At 42.6% G+C, this 18,464-nt stretch overlaps 1 protein-coding gene across 1 annotated transcript; it reads left to right on the top strand.

Moving 5' to 3' along the window:
- LOC140239592 (sialin-like) lies at nt 1–17,825 on the top strand. Its single transcript, XM_072319422.1, has 9 exons — nt 1–138; nt 7,579–7,818; nt 8,111–8,198; nt 9,321–9,416; nt 10,783–10,907; nt 11,537–11,695; nt 16,362–16,491; nt 17,122–17,363; nt 17,658–17,825. Exons 1-9 carry the CDS (start codon nt 1–3, stop codon nt 17,823–17,825), a joined length of 1,386 nt encoding a protein of 461 aa, XP_072175523.1.
- Nucleotides 17,826–18,464: the final 639 nt, after the last annotated feature.

Raw genomic sequence — 18,464 nt, 5'->3', positions numbered from 1 at the left:
ATGTCTCGAGTCAACATGAGCGTTGCCCTCACTGTTATGGTAAACAGTAGCTACAGTGCCACCTACGACGCTGGAAATTCATCAGTGAAAGTCTGTCCGGCCCGCTCATCTTTAAACGACTCTGCTCAAGCGTCACAGGTAAGAATGCTAAACTAACCCGTCTAAAATTGCTGCAGGATCAAGAAATTCCTGCAAGGATCACATATTTTCTTTTTCGCCCAAGCTCGAATCCGGGGCTCGAATCCGGCACTTTGTGGTCTTAGATGAACGAACCAAATTCTTTCAAGTTCGTAGATGTGAATTTATGCCCCTTTAACGACTGACACTGTCATCTTGACCAACATTGAGGTTTATTCTGTGTGGATTTTGACTTTCATTGTTTAATAACAAATAAGACAGAATCTGATACATCAACCTAATACTTGTGTAGATTTTGGTTCAATGTTACGACCGGAATGTATTCGGAAACAAAAAAGAGGAATAGGATTATGGAGTTCGGCCAACTACCATACCTTATGGGGTTAAGCCTTCCCCGTCAACGGGATGATTGAAGACCCTCCCATCGATACCATTGATATTTCGGTCTTTTCCGGGAGGGGGGGGGGGGGGCAGGCGTCAATACCTATCGGCCTAGATTTAGGTTGAGATATTGTCTAAAAGGACGAGAAATAGAAAATATCTGGCCATGAGAAGACTGTAAAGGAAACAGCCAATTATGCTGTTTCAGATCGCATCGGACAAAATGGGATGGACGTGAGACAACGCGGTGTACGGGATAGACGAACGTGACAGGCCGTGATTACCGTGGATGCCGTGTCAGATCTTTAAACTGTTAAAAAAAAAAATGCTACAGCCGTTCCGGTGTAGCTGTGGAATGCGCCCCCCCCCCCCCCTTCCCTCCCCCGAGGTGCGAGCCCGCACAGGGCTGGCATTCCTAAAATTTTAGGAGTACGTGCCTCAGATCCCCGGGCCCTCATGTCTAGAGATTTTAGGGGAAGCTGCCTCTCCTCAGGCTCGCTTATTGAGTGCGTTCTTTCGTGCTGAGCGCCTCCCCCAAAATAATGTGAAGCACCATCTATTATTTAACATAAGATCAGTGGTCGCTCTGCCAATATCCTCCATCTATTTTTACCGAAGAACTACTTGTCTCATGGCCTTCACTTACACTTCTGTTATTGCGAACCTACCATATGCAGTGGGCCTATCTTGTGTTGTGTTTCTTCTGTGAGCTGTGGTGTGTTCGTCTTATAAAACATACATGCTTACATTCGAGCGAACGTATTATTTCGCATCATGCGATATTCCTCGTACAGGCAACGTGTTGCTGGCCATGATAGCATCGTACGAGTACTTATTATTTCATCATAATTTATACCTCATGCAAGCGACGCACGTCCGTTAACGGGATTAGGGTAATTACTGCCTGGGCAATTACCCTCGACCCTTTTCCTGATCCTAACCCTAATCCTAATCCTAATCCTAATCCTGAACCTAATCCTAATCCTAATCCAAACCCTAACCCTAAACTTAACGTTAACCCTAATCTTTAATCTAACCTTATCACTGACCAGTATTTAGCCGAGAGAAATTGTCCTCGGGAGGTAATTGCCCTGATACGCCCGTTACCAGCTTCGTTTGTGTCTTTGTTTATTAGCCGTCTTTTTCTTAGCGTCTTGTAGGCGTCGTTCATTCATCACTCCGTAAACGATGACGATCGCCATAGAAAATGTACTGTAGTCTTGTCATTACCACCCTCTTTCGCAATCTGCTATATGATTTTCAAAATAAAATCTGCTGATATCTATACACAACTATGAATGTGCCTTATGTATAGATATTTAAATAGCTTGTTACGTACTTTCTAAATAGTGTTCAGAAAGGAGGCAGTTTGCTCCGAGAAGGGGCGTTCCAGCATGGGCAGGGGCGGGTGCGTAACTCTGGGGAGGGGGGCACTTTCCACTGCTACACCGGTGCCAATGAGACACCTTGTAGGCCGTAATAAAACGGGGTGAACGCAACAAAGCGTGGAAGAAGTATTGTACCGTCTAGCCTGACCAGACGCCGTGTTCATCGGAGCGAGGACTGGAACGTACACTGCCGTACAAGACGAATACGGAGGGGAAAAACAGGAACATATCCAATTTACCAACGGCACACTACGTTTCGGGCAAACGGGGCTACCGTGGCCGCCGGGAACATGGTGTAAACGTAACATTACAGAGTAGAGGGCGCTGAACTCACTCTGACACAATGGTTAGCCCATTGCCATGACAAAACCCAACCATGAACTTACTACACTAATGGACCACGAAAGAGCCCCTGACCTGAGACTTTGGATCAAGAATACTCGATGAACCTACGAACGGAGGTCTTTCTTTGATCTTACCATCGCCGCCACCACCTGATTCTATGCATCATAATGAATGCAGATGTTTGGACAATGACGACTGAATAATTTTGTGTTGTCACTAACAAACAAACAAAAAATCATCATTCGGTCCTATTTGGCCGAGGTGCCTTTTCAGACCCAACTGCCTTTCAATAAACACCAACGCTGGGGAGCAGCAAACCTCAAAATATGCCAAAATCTTGTGAACGTTGCTTTAAAGGGGCTGTACAGTACTGGTTGAGGTGGGGATTCATGTTTTTTACATTCCTAAGTGAGATGATGAATAACCTCTTATGAAATATGAAAGAGCATGTAATTCTAAGAAGGATTCAACGTTTATTTGATGAAAATTGGTTTTCAAATGGCTGAGATATCAAAAAAAGTGATAATAATAAAAGACTACAGGCCACAACTTTATTAGGATCTCTTTGTTTCACCTTGTTTTTGGATATCTCGGCTACTTCAAAACCGATTTTCATCAAATAAACTTTTGATACCCCCTAGAATTGCATGCTCTTTGACATCTCATAGAGTGGTTTCTGAATATCTCGCAAAATGTTAAAAGCTAAATCCTCACCTCGACCAGAATTGTACACACCCTTTAATAATGGTAAGACATAACATGTCTAGCATTTCTGTCCATGTTTACTCTGGTACGAAAAAAGGTGCGAAGAAAACGGGAACATTTTTATCACAAATTACAATCAACCTGCCAAAAACTTACTTTTTCTTGTAAAGTACGTGCATTTCGTAAGTTCAATTTCTTGAGCGATGTTTTCATAATATACATTACAACTGCATTATCTTCTGCGCATGTAGTTTTCAGTTTTCAGAAAGCGCCGTCTTGTTTGTTTGTCTGTTTGTTTGTTTGTTTGTTTGTTTGTTTGTTTGTTTGTTTGTTTGTTTTACCAGACTGGCTGTCGGACGATGATGATAAGAACAAAGCAGGAAAGCATATTCGAAATGTTATTGTGACGCTTTTGACAGAAACAGGTGCATGAATAAGTATGAGAGATGAATGTCCATTGTAGTAGGTCCACGGTCCAACCAATGAGGGCGGGGATAGGGAGAAAGAGGAGACTGGACAGGTTCAATGATTAGAAAGGTACGTCTTGAACGTTTGCAGTCTGAGGGCCAACCGTGAGATATAAAGGGATTATTGACAGACGTATGGGCTGATAGGTTCAAATTGATCATAGGGGTGTAATACCTAATTGAAGGAACGCAACAGTGATTAGTATGAACATAGGAGTTAAGGGAAATGGGGAAGTGGTATATAAACTCCTCAAAATAAGTTCTGCAATTAAAGTTTGATATATTATATTTCTCTTATACCCGCATTATCCTCATTAAATATGACATCATAATAAAGCCTGATAATCATCTTTAGAATGACACCTCACTTGCTATGATTGGGTGTTCTTGGAATGTGCAAAACAGCTGAGTATGGGGACGGATCAAAAGTGAAAAGTCGCAACAATTCTGCCATTGATAATGTTTTGATGAAAAAGGCCCACAGGAATAAGCAATGCTGAAATGAGAGTACTTTAAAAGACTCCCATTTCCTAGACATTAGATGACTTTTTGGTCAACCTTTAAGTTTGATTTTAATTTGCAGATACTACTACAGTTTTTGATTCGTGGATGAAGCCTGGAATCTAATGATAATCTCACAATGCATTCTTTTCAAGCACATTCCTTCCCTGAAACGACAAAGCACATGGGAATTATACTGTTGAACATAACACGTTTGCTCTATTTTGCAACATTTCACATTTGACCTTTCCTCGTACTCAGTCATACTGTGCATTCCAGGAATGCATAATGCAAACAAGTGAGTTGTCGTTGTAAAGAAAATTAATCAGGCTTTCTTATGATGTCGCATTTGAATGAAATGATGTAGTTTTAAGAGAAATATGATACATCAAATTGGACTTGCAGGACTTTTTTGAGTTTAGTAAGAAATTGAGCAAATGAAAGAACTTCTGTTGGGACTATACAGAACGATAAGGAATTAGGAAAGCCCCAGACTCCTTACCGAGTAAAAATGTGGCGGTGCACCTTACAACTAACGCTATGATACAGTGACTCGTTTGGTACGCCATGTGTGTGTGGGGGGGGGGGGGGGCTTTATATACAAGAATGAACAATACAAACATGGAAATAATGAACGTGAATGAATGTAGTGAAATTCCTTGCATTATGAACAGACCTACAAACTCTACATCAAAACTTATCAGTGATGTCAGTAGTGAGCATGACGAGGAGGATAATCATTCAATTACCTTTTCGATAACATAGGCAACGCTCTCATTAATTACATAAGATACTTAATCTATAGCTTTCACTTGAGTTAGCCTAATGAATTACAAGCAGCACGGTCCTAGAGACTGTAGTATTCATGGGTATCCTTGATGTAAGTAATGTTAGCATTCAGTATGTATTTTTTTTTTTAAATCAGAGATACTCGGAGATTGCTTTGAAGGGAATGCGTGAGATTTATACGTTGCTGTGTGTATTGTTTGCAGTGTAAAAGATCATGTTCAAGGGTTTGCAACACATTACTTGAAGAGCAGATGCACCTGGGATGCTTGCGGATTATTGTGAAAGAAAGAGGCAAGACGGGCTCTGCCCATACGGAGTCGATGAATTATTAATTCGTCACGTCAGTTCAGGCTGTCGAAAGTGGAGTTGCTGGATACACAAGTTTGGATATATACGTAAGAGATGGCGTCCTTTTAAAGGTGGAAGAGTGCCGTGATGTATTCCATGCATTATGGCACCTACCATCGTCTACATAAGATTTAATAGTAATTGTAATATCTTTACGTAGTCAAGATAATCGGCCTTCGGTTTTCTCGTTGTCCGCTCTAGGCCACAGTGTGACGGAACCCATGACATATACCGTATAGTGCTGTCACAGCCATTACCAATGAGACTTCAGCATTTCGTGAGGACTTCGTTGCAAAGGGTCAGTGGTATTTGATGCATGATTCAAAGTACCAAGGCACTCAGAGAATATAAGGGATAACAGCTCTGAGAGGGGGAGAGGATTCCAGACAGGGCAAAAAGAATCGCTACTATTTCTGTGCGAGCAAGTATCAAAATCTATATATTGCCCAATGCTGTTTGAGAGTTCAACCCTTCTTGGAGAATGCTGAACCGAGATGATAGAGCTCTTCCACCCATAGCTACCGAAGTGGTTGCTAAAATGGCAGCGTATATCGGAAATTTCCATATATTTCTTTTGTAGATGGTAAGAATAGAAAACATTCGATGGTTAGCCTCATTTCGAGGGTGCTGAATTCGAATCTGAAGGATCCAACTCTTCAACCCTTGAAGGTTTTTAGATATCCAAGATGGCTACCAAAAATATCCACTCATATACCTACATGAATATGCCAAGTTTCATTTACATACCTCAAATGGTTAGTTACACCGTCCACAAAGTCGACTACGGACCGACGGATGTAGGGATGGACAACCCAAAAACACAAAGCCTCCGACGATACTTCTTGCGGAGGCATAAAAAGCTATGTCAAAAGAAGTCTCAAAGCGAGGTAATATAATAAATGGCCAGGGTGGAGATATAGGACAAATGGTGATACAGAGAGGAGTACATACTAAACTGTGTGTAAATGCTGCGGGGATAGGGAAAGTAGAAACAAAATGGGTACTTACGCAGCATATATCTTGGCAAATCAAATATAATTCTTTCCATCGATAAGTGGTAAAGTATAATTATGATACAAAGTACAACAGTAATGCAACATATACTACTTATTTCCTGAAGAATACTAGGCATAAATAAAATTTATATCAATGAATACAGTCGGAAGGCGTGAAAAGAATAGGAATAAACGGTCATGATATTATCATCATAGGTAGATAAGCACACAATCTAATGTTCAAGAGAATACACGCAATCATTGCTCAAAGCCGAAGGCTAAAAATAGTGTATTCCAAGACCCCGTTTACAGTGCAAGGCTCGGCCGCGGCTCGGCCGCGGCCGAGCCCGCCTTCATTTCAGTGTAAACGCGCAAAAGGCCAAATGCGGGGCCAAAATTGGCCGCGCATTTGGCCACGCTCTGGGGGGCGTTTCATCAACGAGTTCGTCGGAGTTTTCACCGACAAATTTGCTATCAGCCAATCAGACGCAAGGATTTACACTGACAACTGTTAAAAGCTAATGAAATCCTTGGTCTGATTGGCTGATAGCAAATTTGTCGGTGAAAACTCCGACGAACTCGTTGATGAAACGCCCCCCTGGAGGCAGTCTCGGCCGCGGCCGAGCCGCGGCCGAGCCCGGCCTTTTCTCAGTGTAAGCGCAAACTGGGCCAAATGCGGGGCAAATTTAGTCTGGCTTCCAAACCCTCTACCCGTACTGTTTCGCTATTTAGGATATTAACCCCTCAACGTCGGAAACTAGTATAGTTTAAGGTGGTTTTGTCCTGCAAAGGATTTTTCCTTCGGAAAAGGCCTTTGCCCGAATGGCGACTTCGTCGCTACGGAATTCAGTTGGCAAAGGGTCTGAAAACCAAACTATACCAAATTGCGTTTGTTTACAAGCAGAGCGCCACTACGACAAAATATTGAAAGGTTTGAATTAAAAGCGCGACCGAACCCGGCAGTGTAAACGGACAAAATTGCGGGGCTCGGCCGCGGCTCGGCCTAGCCCCGCACTGTAAACGGGGTCCAAGACCCCGTTTACAGTGCGGGGCTGGGCCGAGCCGCGACCGAGCCGCGGCCGAGCCCAACCTCAATTGCGAGGCCGAGCCCCGCAATTTTGTCCGTTTACACTGCCGGGCTCGGCCGCGCTTTTGATTCAAACCTTTCAATATTTTGTCGTAGAGGATTAATACTGCGACACGCCCTCACCCTACGACCTGTAAGAACAGAATGACAAATGCGGATTGACAATGTATATGGTGGCCACAGCAATGCCTTAAGGTAAGAAAGAACAAAATGGACATTACTGTATTCATAGCACATGTACTTTAAAGTTATCGCAATAGTACACTTTTTGAAAATTGGGAAATCGATGGTTTCTTTGAACGTAATCTTTCAAACCAAGTTCGTAAAAGATGTGCGTGTTAGATGCTAGGCTTCTTGATCATCTACGCTGATAAACAGCAATTTCTGCTCAAAGAAGTGGTTTGTTGTTGGTTCTTTTTCTTTTTCTTTTTCAGGAGGGCGAATTTCCGTGGGATGCTCACTCACAGGAATCCATCCTTGCTGCATTTTTCTACACATACTTAGCATTATTGCTCCCATGCGGCCTTCTGTCAGATCGTTACCCAAGGACCTGTCCCTGGATTATTGGTATTGGGTTCTTCATATCATCAATCTGCACTCTTTGTACGCCGCTCGCTGCTAACAATGGTGTTACGACCATTACAGCCACACGACTTGTAGCTGGATTAGCTGAGGTGAGAGCAGAGATTTTATAAACATGACGGCAATTTCTCGATATGGACGGGACTCAAATAGGAAATACTCAAGATTATAATTATTTTGTATGTCCCCTCCTACATACTCCACATACTAATGAACCTTAGGGTAATCCCCCCTCCCCATTGAACATTAGTTTTCATGTTGACATCAAACCTTTTATAACAGCAAGAAATAGATATAACAATTGTATTTTATATTCAATAAAGTGTAACGGCGTTACACACAGTGTTATGATGTCAATAGCTTTATTTTCGATGTATATGACAGAGCGGATCATATCCTGCTATATACTCACTGATGGCCCGCTGGTCCCCTCTTGACGAACGTAGCAGGCTTCTTGCCATAGCCTTCGCTGGTAAGTCAGAAGCAGAATGCAATAATGATCCGATTTGACCCGACAGTGAGAATAGATTTCATCCTTATATTTTCATTTGTTGCTTTATGTGTGAATCCCACTTAAATGCAGTGTTGTTTCTCAGACGCAGATGCAGCTTGGCTGCTATTCAGAATTGATTTGTGCTTTTTTAATGAGTTTATGTGGAAATAAATATAAATTAAAGATTTAATGGCACGTGACCTCACTCGGATAATACAATTTAGACAAAACGGCAATGACATTGTCCTGTAACCTGTGATTTTACTATGATTATTGGAACGTAAACGACCTTTTGATAACTTATTTCATCATCATACAAGTCACAATTATAAGCAGTTAGACTCCATACAAGGTAAATCATTGTCAAACAATTTTTTTTTTGCAACAAATCATAGGCACCTGGGGCCCGTTTCATAAAACTTGTCATCAATGACAAGTTGTCATAGATGTGATACGCTACTGAAATCCTTGCATCTGATTGGCTGAGAGCAAATTTGTCATAGAAATGTGGCAGTTGTCACTGCTGACAAGTTTTATGAAACGGGCTCCTGGTCCTCTCTAACGAACTTATTAACATGTATTTTTTTCTTCGCGCAGCTTGTCCAGACAATAAATGTGAATAATAAAGATACTGAAGGAACTTCCGTTCTAACTATTAGCGGGGTGGAGGCGGTGGGCCTGTGGCGCAGCGCCCCCCCCCCCCCCCCCCCCCCCAACCATTAGTGGCCGGGGGCGTTGTGGCTTAGTGGATAAGACTCCCGACTCCCGACTCCCGATCGGAGGACCCGAGTTCGAATCCCGCCCAGTGCTTTTTTATTTTACCCACTATGTCCCTCTCGACCCAGGTGTATAAATGGGTGCCTGGCAACGCTAGGATAATAATAATAATAGCAGGGGCCTCTGGTAGAGCAGTGGCAACACTGAAGAGGCTACCCTGGGTAAACAAGACCTCACTATTATTATCATCATTATTTTCATTAATATCATTATGATAATCATTATTATCATTATTATTATTGTTGTTGTCATTATTATCAACCAAGTATTTGACCCCCACACCTTTCTTGTACTCAGTTCGCGGTGGTTTTGTCGTTGATGCAGGTGTACCAGCGGGCCAGATCATAGCCCCGCCCATCTCTGGCCTCATCTCGCAATCGCAATTCTTAGGAGGATGGCCTTCAACGTTTTACTTGTTCGGTAAGACGCCATTACCATGGTGTGGCATACAGGCATGTCTCAAATGAAACTGTAAAGTTCTGGTGTGAATTTACACAGAACAAATGCTTAAGTATTTAAGCACCACTTCACATCGATAGTCGTGGCTCAGTTCCCCATATCAATTTCAATCAGGGAGGTGAGCCACCTCCTTCAATCGACTGGAGGTGCATATCACCTGGGACGTGTACCACCCTGCCGAGTGGGCCAGAGGCGGAGGCAGCTGCCAGTCATGGTCAATGATTCAGATTTAGTGGCTCGGGTGGTCAGTACACACATTTCCATAAAACAATAGCTTATAAAAAGAAGTCCAGATGTACAATTGTTGACAATTGGTTGTTATAAACGAATGAATTGAATGAAAGAATGAAAGAATGAATAAATGAATGAATGAATGAATGAATGAATGAAAGTCAGCTAGACAAAATCTAATGCAAGTTGTTTTGACAATTGTTGACAATTGATTGTTATAAACGAATGAATTGAATGAATGAATGAAAGAATGAATGAATGAATGAATGAATGAATGAATGAAAGTCAGCTAGACAAAATCTAATGCAAGTTGTTTTGACAATATTGTTGACGATTGTTATAAACGAATGAATTGAATGAATGAATGAATGAATGAATGAATGAATGAATGAATGAATGAACGAACGAATGAATGAATGAATGAACGAACGAATGAATGAATGAAAGTCAGCTAGACAAAATCTAATGCAAGTTATGGTCACTACTATACGAGTGCGTAAAAGTGAATCCTTTTTGTCACCGTTTATCTTTGACCATAGACAAAGCATGAGACAGGATCCAGGCACGAAATATGTTCTCTTTTATAAACCTTTATGCTATTTGTCTGATTGTGGAGAGGAGGGAATATATGCTGAACACAGGTCCTTTCCTCTTCACTTTCGATTTATAAGAATAATGTAACTTAGAAGTTGCTGACGATCGATTCGACACATTTTTACTGTAACTTTGTTTCGCCAATTCACTCTGGGAAATGTCCCAAACCATATAAAAGAGTTGGATCTGTGAAACTCCTGAGACGAGGAAGACCAGGAGTAAGCTTGTGTGAAGCTGAGGGCGTCACAACATAGCTGTACGACGGCAAGAAAATGATCAACTGAAAACATGAACTGTGTCCTGCTTTTTCATTCCTGTGCTATAATGCGGCTTAATGGTGGTGAGCGTTTGAGTTAACTCTGTCAGCGACAAAGCCGGTTCAGCTTTGTCACACATGGTTACAACGTTTAACCATTTGTGATGAAGTAATGAAGGGACGTAAAGAAAAACAATAATCAATAATTTTTTTTTAATATTTTATTATCTATAAATACCTATCTAGGTACGATGGGGATTGTGTGGTTTGTCCTTTGGACTTTAACCGTGTACGACACTCCAATGTCACATCCTAGGATGTCCGCAGCGGAGAGGGAGTTCATTGTTTCGGGACTGAAAGTTGATCAGCGGGTAGGATTTTTATTTGTTTGTTTGTTTGGTTGGGTTTTTTTTAATGAAAAATATAGAATCCCACACATACGATCGTTCTGTTTGGATATCTTTATCTCTGTAAGCAGTAACAATTACAATTCATTTAATGCTAACATTATAAAAACTTTCAAAGAACACATAGAAATATTCCATTTCGTTCCTTGCTTGGAGACTGTTTAACAGTACGCCTTAACGGGAAGAAAGGAACAACGTGATCCATCCAACGGATGTGATGAGGGACGTCTTCAATGGACGCAGAAAAGGCACTGCATGAGAGAAATCGGCGTAAAACACATGAAGATAGTTTTAAGAATAGATGTTCAAAAATGGCAGGTACATATTTCATCAAGGGAGGGATACAATGAGACATGAGAATACATCCAGCTGTGTTTATTTATCCCTCATATTGAGCGAAGTTACGTTTATAACCTTCACCTGAAATTCACATAGTTTCAGATTTTTTGTTTTTATATTGCCTTTTGATAGGAAGAAAGATTGCATTAATCAACTTTCATGACTTAGAATACAGCACAACAACTGACAGCCCAGCTGTTTTTTTTTTTTTTGTTTGTTTGTTTTTTTTTTTTATCACTTTCTTTGCTACTTAGGGCCACAAATCAGTTTCCTATCCCTGGAAGTCGTTCGCCACGAGCATGCCAGTGTACGCATTCTGTATCGGTGACTTTGGGATAATGTGGACTATTTACATGGCAACAACAAACTTGCCGCTATACCTGACTGAGGCTTTGCGATTCAGTGTTTCGGAAGTAAGTCCTATATTGTTTTCATTCATTTCTGGCAGTTCAACATCTGGTTTAGGTGTATGATGTACAGCTGTACGAACCAAGATGTTTGTGGTATTGATGCTTGATGCCTGTACAGTTTCATTCTATACTATTTTACTATCTACTGTTTCTGTCGGGTGCAGTACAAGCAAGGATGGGCGTAGCGGTATAGAGTCGTAGTGTTACGGATTTGTTGATTGATGATAATATTACAAATAACTACGTCTTGTGAGTTAGACTATTAGCCTGCTATCATGGTTATGTAACGCTTTGGAATGTAACGGTCTTGGCCTCGCTTTCCCTTCGCCCATCTGCGACAAGTCCTTCTCCCTTCCAAGTCCCTTTGATTCTCCCGACTGTTATCTTCTCCTTCGGGACCACAGTGTCCTCGCTCCACTGACCTGACTTGGCCATGTCCTCAACTTGCCCTCAGCGAATTAGGTCAAGGACTAAGTTCTTAGGTCTAGCCTTGTTGTCAATTAACTGTACTCTCTTGAGGCTTGGTCGCGTGCCGCCCAGGCCAGGCCCAGGGACGTATGAATGGTATAAATTCTGGTTCCTTGCAGAAATTAGGGTGTGTATCGAGTAGAGTCGGATTGAGATTGCGATTGCGGGTTCGGACTAAACACTTATCACCATAACACTGCGAGTCGGGCTGGACAGTCAGCCAAGAGATTCTGTTCTCAATTGTATAACACTGCGAGTTGGAATGAGACAATAAACTTGCTGTCAGGTCCGGAAGTCATTGTGCCCCCTTCACTTTCTACTAGCTGTCCGACTGAACTGCGTGCTGAGTGTGTGGTGCGATGCGTTACAATACATTTCTCATTAACTGATAACGAAGGTTCCCTAAATTCTCATCATCAGAGAAGCAAGGGAAATTTTACCCCACTTTCGTTACAGTACCAATACAGAAATGATATATAAGGGGAATAATAATTGCAGGTCCACTCTCTTTGTTTACATGATTATCTGAAAGATTGCATCTTAAAGAACACTAGAATTTTAACTCGGTTTTAACATTTGTATGAGTGCGTGTGTGTTTTGATTTCCAATTTGGTTTTCGAAAAAAAAAAAAAACATAACACCACCCATGCTTAGCAAACTTTAGATGTTGCACCTGTATGCAGTGTATAATGATTGCCCTACTCTTGCCATTCTTGCTGACCTCTCAAAGGCATTTGAAAACATAGATCATGACATGCTTTTTCACAAATGATTTCATCACCGCATATGTGGAAGGGCCTTAGAATGACTGGAGAATTCTTATTTTGTCTGATATAAAATGGTATGTACACAACTAATTTGTGGAGTGCCTTAAGAAAGGATTCTCGAGCCCTTAGGGCTCGGCATTCGCGATGGCCTGGCCGATGGCCCGGGGCCTCTTAATCGATGTCTGGTCACCAAAATCATCTTTTGCAGGACCTGTGGGGCAGCTGAAATTCAAAATTGATTTCTTTATTTCCTTTTATTTCGGACAACTGTATTTCTTTTCTGGACCTCCGTCTCATATAAGTTTCATTTTCGAGGATTTGAAGGCCGCCGGAGAAAAAAGTTAATGTTTAGCCTTGTCTACATCTTGTGTGTGTGTGTGTGTGTGTGTGTGTGTTTGTGTGTACATACATATGTGTGTGTATCTGAATAAATAAATAAATAAATAAATAAATAAATAAATAAATAAATAAATAAATATACATATACATATATATATATATATATATATATAATTATATATCATAGAGACATATGTATATGTGTGTGTGAGTGTATGTGTCACTGCAAGTAGTGTTCGTATTTCTTGTTCCATAGTGTGTACTGTAGTCGCAGAGAGCCCCTCCAATCATGGACCTACCACACATGGACATAGACCCCGTTTACAGTGCGAGGCTCGGCCGCGGCCGAGCCCGGCCTTTTCTCAGTGTAAACGCAAACTGGGCCAAATGCGCGGCCAAATTTAGTCTGTCTTCCAAACCCTCTGCCCGTACTATTTTGTTATTCAGGATATTAACCCCCTCAACGTCGAAAACGAGTATAGTTTAAGGTGGTTTTGTCCTGCAAAGGATTTTTCCTTCGGCAAAGATCTTTGCCCGAATGGCGACTTCGTCGCCAGGGAATCCAGTTGGCAAAGGGTCTGAAAACCAGATTATACCAAATTGCGTTTGTTTACAAGCAGAGCGCCACTACGACAAAACATTGAAAGGTTTGAATTAAAAGCGCGGCCGAGCCCGGCAGTGTAAACGGACAAAATTGCGGGCCCGAGCCCCGCAATTGAGGCTGGGCTCGGCCGCGGCTCGGCCCAGCCCCGCACTGTAAACGGGGTCCTACATTGCTTGTTAATTGATTCAAACACCTGATTCTATAAAAAGCGTCACAATAACATTTTGTACATGCCTTCGTGCTTTGATCTCATCACGACCGCCGACTGTCAGCCTGGATGAAAACAAATCGGCGCTTTGAGAAATCTAAAAAATTGTATGCGCAGAAGATAATACCTCTGTCAAATCAAGGAGGTTTGAGAAATAGAATTCCAACTGGCTGTAAACATTCAAACAGCGGTCATTTTTCTTTTGATGTACAAGAGAATTCCACATGTGCATTTCTGACTTTGGTGATCGGGGTTCCATGCCGCCGTCTTTCTAAGCAAAGAGGTGATTCATTTGGAACGCTAACATCATGTCGGCTATATTTTTTTTGTTTTTGTATTTAAGGAAGTTAAATTTCAGCTAATAATAAGGTATATGAAAAAGAAAGTAACTCCTGTCCAGGATTATGTCAAAAAGTGTAAATCAGAGCCGTACGTTGTGAAAATATTTGAACTGCATCCTTACTGGAAAGTCGATTGTATCCGATTACTTCCGACAAATGAAACTGATATGGTATAATCTCCAAATGTAGTTCTTTATTCATTTATATGTTAGATTAGTGTAAAAACATGTAAAGTGGGTAATTTTAATTCTTATTTCATCATTTTTTATAGAATTTTTATTCACACATCCCTGTGTCTGTACCTTTATGTACCGCCCATGTTTCATAAGAAGGGACAACGAAAAGAAATTACCATCATAAAGACATCTTATATCTTCCATTGAGAGTGACGAGTCATGATGCAATGCCACATGAATCAATTGTCTTCCTATCTGTGAGACAGCTCCAGTTTAGCACATACTTCAAATATTTCTTAGTGGCGACATCAAAGACCCCGTTTACAGTGCGGGGCCGGGCTCGGCCGCGGCTCGGCCGCGGCCGAGTCCGGCCTCAATTGCGCGGCCGAGCCTCGCAATTTTGTCCGTTTACACTGCTGGGCTCGGCCGCGCTTTTGATTCAAACCTTTCAATATTTTGTCGTAGTGGCGCTCTGCTTGTAAACAAACGCAATTTGGTATTGTCTGGTTTTAAGACCCTTTGCCAAATGAATTCCGTGGCGACGAAGTCGCCGTTCGGGCAAAGACCTTTGCCGAAGAAAAAAAAAATCCTTTGCAGGACAAAACCACCTTAAACTATACTAGTTTTCGACGTTGAGGGGATTAATATCCTGAATAGCGAAAGATACATGCAGAGGGTTTGGAAGCCAGACTAAAATTGGCCGCGCAATTGGCCGCGCATTTGGCCCAGTTTGCGTTTACACCAAGAAAAGGCCGGGCTCGGCCGCGGCTCGGCCGCGGCCGAGACCACTAAGACCCCGTTTACAGTGCGAGGCTCGGCCGCGGCCGAGCCGCGGCCGAGCCCAGCCCCGCTTCAGTGTAAACGCGCAAAAGGCCAAATGCGAGGCCAAAATTGGCCTCGCATTTGGCCTCGCTCTGGAGGTGGTCTCGGCCGCGGCCGAGCCCGGCCTCTTCTTGGTGTAAACGCAAACTGGGCCAAATGCGCGGCCAATTGCGCGGCCAATTTTAGTCTGGCTTCCAAACCCTCTGCCTGTATCTTTCGCCATTCAGGATATTAACCCCCTCAACGTGGAAAACTAGTATAGTTTAAGGTGGTTTTGTCCTGCAAAGGATTTTTTTCCTTCGGCAAAGGCCTTTGCCCGAACGGCGACTTCGTCGCCACGGAATTCATTTGGCAAAGGGTCTGAAAACCAGACAATACCAAATTGCGTTTGTTTACAAGCAGAGCGCCACTACGACAAAATATTGAAAGGTTTGAATCAAAAGCGCGGCCGAGCACAGCAGTGTAAACGGATAAAATTGCGAGGCTCGGCCGCGCAATTGAGGCCGGACTCGGCCGCGGCCGAGCCCGGCCCCGCACTGTAAACGGGGTCCTCCAGAGCGAGGCCAAATGCGAGGCCAATTTTGGCCTCGCATTTGGCCTTTTGCGCGTTTACACTGAAGCGGGGCTGGGCACGGCCGCGGCCGAGCCTCGCACTGTAAACGGGGTCTATCATGGGATCAAAGTGAATAACACTGTTGTCACTCCATATCTTGAACCTCCTTGATCAAATCAAGAAAGATGCAAGTGCAGTTGTAGTGTGAATTTGGAAAACATCGCTAAGCCAATTTCATTTGCGAATTGCACGTATTGTATATATGTCCCATGGCATTTCCCTTTTTTATATGTAAGGAAAAGGTATATCAAAATCAATGCCCAGGTTTCTCCCATCCCAGTTCCCTGTTGTCATATCATTTCCGGCTGTTTTATATTGACCACGCATACAGGCAGGCATTATCTCAGCAATTCCGTTCATCGTTCTCTTCGTTACTGTCACTGTGAGCGGATTTTTGGCAGACGCCCTGCATGCCCGCGGCATGAGCCTAACCACCACAAGGAAGATCATGACCACAATCGGTACATCACTTGAATTTCATTTCTTTCATGTAGGGCCTACTGCAACTTTACGGTTGCACAACATGGCAGGAGTATGCAATGAAAGTCTAGTACAACTCAATAGAATTCTTGGAAATATCTCCCAAATCTACTTACGTCAGCCGGGACATATAGCGGTGACTCGCCATTTTCTAATTTCGAGAGGCAATATGAAAATGATTTGAATAGCTTTAACGTATCAGAAAAAAATCTGAAGAAGTATTTCACAGTATTGAGTTGAGTTCTCAGATCAGAGAGGCAATAATTATTACCTCGGGTCGTACTGCAAAGAATAATGCAGGGAACCATGTGAAATTAAGTTTTATTGATACTTAGAAAATATTTGAATAATCTCTACCCAGAGAAAAAAAATAACAGCATTTGACTGATAATGAAAAAATTTGCATTATGTAATAGAGAAAATACATGTATTATAGAAATGGTTGCAGAATTAACAGATATTGATGTAGGCCCACATTCTGCATCGTAACTACGGTGATTGTCGTTTTTGTCATGGCTGCTATAAAAAAAAAATGGATATTCCATATCATGGACTTTGTGGACTCTGACATGCCCTTCCCCGCATATGCCCTTCTGAATGCCTCCATGCAGGTTTTGTCCCAAGTTCCTTGTTTCTTGCGCTTTGCGCCATCGCTGGATGTAACGCCCCCCTTGCCATCACTTCAATTACCTTGGCAGTCGGCTTCAACGGTTTCGTCTACTCGGGTTCCGCACTCACTCCTATGGAATTTGCCGCCCCCTACGCAGGAATGTTAATCGCCATCGCAAATACCTTGGCCACGGTGAGCGGTTTCGTGGCGCCATTACTAGTTGGCGTGTTCACCGAAAATCAGGCGAGTTGCAATGACAGTGACTTTGTGAAGTCGGCTGTCATTTAAAGCTAAAAGTAGACGAGGCCTATACTTTGGGCTGTTTTATCTTTCTTAAAGCAATTTGTTCCGAAATTTATCTTGATGCCCAACAATGCCAAACGACACAATTTGAGACATTACGAACAAGGTTGAAAAAGGGTTTCTTACCAATGGTTATTCCTCCATCCCAAATTTGTAGAGAACGTATCGAGTCCGATCATTTTAAATTTTGATTTTTAGCTTATATATCTTTTTTATACTCCTGTGATCCCATAGGCTGACATCGATGGCTGGCAGACGGTATTCTGGATATCATTTGGGGTTACCATAGCATCATGGATAATATTCATGCTCTTTGGCTCTTCCGAGGTACAATCATGGGTGACCATCGACCATTACGAAGAAGAAGACTGCCACGCTACTAGCAAAGCAACGATGGAGTAGAGCAGACACACACACACACACACACACACACACACACACACACACACACAAATGCACATATTGACTGGTTTTGAGTCCGAGACATTCTGTTGTTTCCGAAATTGGGATCGTTTCGCGGCGTTTTCACCGGGGCAATAATACCAAGAGAAACCTTAAGCGATATCGGTGTCGTTATCATGATATGACGTGTGCATATTTCAATACAATGTTCACATGAATGTGTGTGAATGAATTGTCCATGGATTAGGGGCGTCGATCCGTCTTCATGATATATAAGGGAGTGGGGAACTTGGAAGATATGTGCGAGAGAAAGGAATGACCGAGCGATGGGGGTAGGGGTGAGAGGGGGTATCCCCCTCCCCAACGGGGGCATCCCACGAGACCGACACCCACGAGTCATACGGTCCACGAGACCGACATCAATAATAGGTCCATGAGTCATACAGCCCACGAGTTATACGGCTCAGGAGTCATACAGCCCATGAGTTCGACACTACGCACAAAAGGCTCATGAGACCGACACTAAGCAAACATAGCCCACGAGACCGACACTAAGCAGTAAAGGCTCATGAGACCGACACTAAGCAAAGAAAGCCCACGAGACCGACAGTAGGCAAAAAAGGCCCACGAGACCGACAC

This window comes from Diadema setosum, chromosome 16, assembly GCF_964275005.1.
Source record: "Diadema setosum chromosome 16, eeDiaSeto1, whole genome shotgun sequence".
NCBI lineage: Eukaryota > Metazoa > Echinodermata > Echinoidea > Diadematoida > Diadematidae > Diadema > Diadema setosum.
The sequence above is the reverse complement of the archived record's forward strand: the minus strand, read 5'-3'. Positions and strand labels throughout refer to the sequence as shown.

Bases quoted from the DNA above. Each gene is read 5' to 3' on its own strand.
- LOC140239592 (XM_072319422.1), top strand. From the start codon at position 1: ATGTCTCGAGTCAACATGAGCGTTGCCCTCACTGTTATGGTAAACAGT. The intron at 7,819-8,110 runs GTGAGAGCAGAG...TGTATATGACAG, and splicing joins TTGTAGCTGGATTAGCTGAG to AGCGGATCATATCCTGCTAT. The intron at 17,364-17,657 runs GCGAGTTGCAAT...GTGATCCCATAG, and splicing joins GCGTGTTCACCGAAAATCAG to GCTGACATCGATGGCTGGCA.